The sequence below is a fragment of the Galeopterus variegatus genome, unplaced genomic scaffold (genome assembly GCF_000696425.1).
Source record: "Galeopterus variegatus unplaced genomic scaffold, G_variegatus-3.0.2 Scaffold320, whole genome shotgun sequence".
NCBI lineage: Eukaryota > Metazoa > Chordata > Mammalia > Dermoptera > Cynocephalidae > Galeopterus > Galeopterus variegatus.
This window is the reverse complement of record NW_007726431.1, coordinates 580,202-583,444: the sequence shown is the minus strand read 5'-3', so window position 1 is coordinate 583,444 and position 3,243 is coordinate 580,202. Positions and strand designations below refer to the sequence as shown.

General features: G+C 33.5%; 1 protein-coding gene across 3 annotated transcripts in view; it reads left to right on the top strand.

Annotated features, from left to right (window-relative positions):
* LOC103586234 (chromosome unknown open reading frame, human C10orf107) overlaps positions 1-3,243 on the top strand; it is a 121,689-nt gene that overhangs the window by 19,248 nt on the left and 99,198 nt on the right. The window contains exon 1 of one of the 3 annotated variants that reach the window (XM_008567461.1): positions 1,639-1,805. The exons of 1 other annotated variant lie outside the window; for it this stretch is intronic. In XM_008567461.1, coding sequence (XP_008565683.1) covers positions 1,736-1,805 — 70 coding nt within the window. In that variant the 5' untranslated portion in view covers positions 1,639-1,735. Of the gene's footprint in view, positions 1-1,638; positions 1,806-3,243 lie in introns of those variants that run through there. One more of the 3 variants, XM_008567463.1, reaches the window with a different exon arrangement.

The following is a 3,243-nucleotide window of genomic DNA, read 5'->3' as shown; positions in this document are numbered from 1 at the left end:
TGGCTTAGGATAATCAGAACTCATTTTGGGGTTTGAGGTCTGCCCTAATACCTCATACCAGTGTAGATGACATGCATGGTGAAAAGTTAAACACTTGTTAACCTCAGCTTTATTTGTTCCTAAACTTATCTAATCCTGTTGTATTTATTACTCTGATCATACGATTTATTTCAATATTATGAATAATAAGGACTCCCTTTTTTGAAGATGGAAGTATAATATTTTCACACACATACTGTCTGCTCCCCCAAAAATCACATACAAGCAACAGGAAGTACCAGTTTCATCTTTTTCAAAACGAAGTGAGTGCTGCAAGTCCAAACCACAAAATACAAAGATGATTGCCACAATCACTATAGATCAACAAGAAGTGTAGGAGAAAACATAAAGAAGGATACACATAGTTGCAGATCTTAGGACGAGCTAAAAAATGTGCTTATTCTCCCGGGAGGATAAACCCCTAAAGGTCCATTCCAAGAACTCTTGTTTGCAAAGCAGGACCAGGGTGTACAGTCTTGAAGCAGATACTTTCTGTATCAAAGGAAATAGGATGTTTTGTCCTAGTTAAAGAGAGCGTATCCATACCTTTTTTCCCCCTTTTCCTCAGTAATTAAATAAAAAAAACTAAATGGTGGAATAATTGACATAAAGTTATTTCATACAGAAAATGCCTACTGGTTCGTAACATGGCCACCTGTAGTGTATTTCCTGAAAGCAGGTATTCAGGGACAAAAACCCACTTCATTCAAAGATAAGCAATAATCAAAATACGCATACAAAGATATTACAAGTAAAAAATAGGAGAGAAATAGGAAAAAGAAATAGCAGATAAAGAAAACACACTAGAAAGGTATAGCCATGAGTAGAAAAAAATATGATCAAATATTTTATCATGAATTTAGAAAACAACAAGAGTATACAACAGAAATATAGAAGCTCAAGGAAGAAATAATGAGAAATAAGTGTTATAAAACAAAAACAAAAAAAGTAGAAAAGGAAAGATCTTGCAGAATTTGAGGTGGAATTTATGGCAGCCCAAGGAAGAAATAACACTACTGAAAACACACAAAAGAATATAGAAGACAGTAATGAGAAAAGCATACAAAATGAAAAGAAAGTGGATTTGAAAAATGTTTAAAGGTTAAAGAGAAAATTATAGCTGTAGAAAAAAATGAATAAAACATGTATAATTGGAATTCTTTAAAAAAGGAAATAGAATATTTAACAATCTAGTTCCAGAACATTATCAGAAATAAAAGAAACTTAATTGTATAAATGGAAAGAAACATTGAATTTCAGAGGGAAAAAATATAATTAAGGTTATTCTGCATCAAAGGTGGAAGAAAATAAAGAGGAGGAGGAGGAAGGAGATGAGTTTGCAGTCTCCCTCTCTCTCTCTCCCCCACCCCCCTCTCTCTCTCCCTCCCTCTCTCCCTCCCTCTCTCTCCCTCTCTCTCTCTCTGTCTGTCTTTTAAGTGTCATTTTGTACTTAGGGATTTTGATACAAAGGAAGATTTTTATATTGTAGGCATCATGGAATTTTCTTTCAAGAAAAATGTCTGTTTTCGAAACTTAGAAAATGAACTGTTCAATATTTAATCTGATTTAATGTCTGGATTTTCCTTTTTGTTACAGAAAACTGGGGACCTTTTTGAATTTCAAAAATCTTCAGACTTGTTTAAAGGATGCCATTCTTCTAGATTATTATGCATCTGGATTTTTGTGGGCTAGAGGAATGGACTTTTCTATTATTCAATATTCGAAATTTATGACTTTACTAGATATGTTACTTCATAATCTTAGAAGTAAGTACATTTGGGGAAAAAAAGGAAATGTGTTTCACCATTTAAATTCACGTTCTTAAGGAAAAGTACCTGATTTTACTGTAATTCCTTCAGTAAAAATTATGGGTTTTTCCTGGTTACAGCAAAGATATAGTTTATATTTTCACTGAATTGTGAAACCTCAGTACTTAACGAGGCAAATGTTCTCTTAGTGATCAATTTGTCAAAGATATGTCAATTTCATTAACATATCTTATCAACGTCATCACCCTCCCAATATTTGGGAACTGTCTGTGATGTTCTTGTAACTTTTCTGTAAACCTAAAAGTTTTCTGAAATAAGAAGTTTATGTACGTATTAGCCTATCCTTAGAATACCCTGCAGCTGTAAAAAGGAAAGAATAGGGAAGATTTCTATGTATCATATGGAAAACTGTATATTGTTATTAAGTAAAGTAAGTGCAGCATTGTTTGATTATTTATAAAAGAGACAAAAATAAGAATTTATATATGTTTTTATTTGTATTTACACAAAGAAATGCTGGAAGAATATAGAAAAAACTAATAATCAAAATTACCTGCAGGAAATATAGTGGGAACTCAGCATGTGGGCAACAGGGGTTGGAGGAAGTTTTTTCACAATACAGTTTCATATATTTTTTTTGAAACTTGAATATATCACCTATGCAAAAATTAAATTTTTAAAGAGAATATATGACATGAAAAGCCCTAAGCTTTGCAGCTTCTGAGCTCAGTATTCATAAACTAGAAACAGAATAAAGGAAAGTAAAAATGTTCATGGGTCTCACATTCCAAATATGAGAAGATATTTCTATTTTAAATTTTTCCCATAGCTTATAACTGACTCAAGAATATTTCTTCTAGGTGAAACTTTATATTGTTGATATCACTTCAAAACTGAATTTCTGATGGTTGAGCAGGATCCATCCAACTACTCATAAACCGTATGAGAGTGAAGGAACCTAACCAGAAAAAAAGCCAGGGAACTAGTTTTTTCCTTCTGGCAAGAAAAAAAAAATCTCTCCAAACCTTTAAATGTAACAAGGTTGTAGTCATCATCAGGAAAGAATGTATGAGAGTGAAGGAACCTAACCAGAAAAAAAGCAAGGGAACTAGTTTTTTCCTTCTGGCAAGAAAAAAAAAAAATCTCTCCAAACCTTTAAATGTAACAAGGTTGTAGTCATCATCAGGAAAGAATGTAATTTTAGGCAAGCGTGCTAAGGGAGGAGGTAAAACAAACTAAGTGGTAGGAGGGTCCTGAGCACACAGTCAGCCTTTTCATTCAGCAACATTGGAGCAGAAAAAGCACCGTAGAACAACGTTGGGGCTGTTAGCTGTAGTGTGGTCAATCCAGAGTGGGAACTGCATTTTATCTTTTTGTCTTTTTTTTTTTTTTTTTCATGACTGGCAACGGATCGCAACCCTCAGTGTCGCGCCCG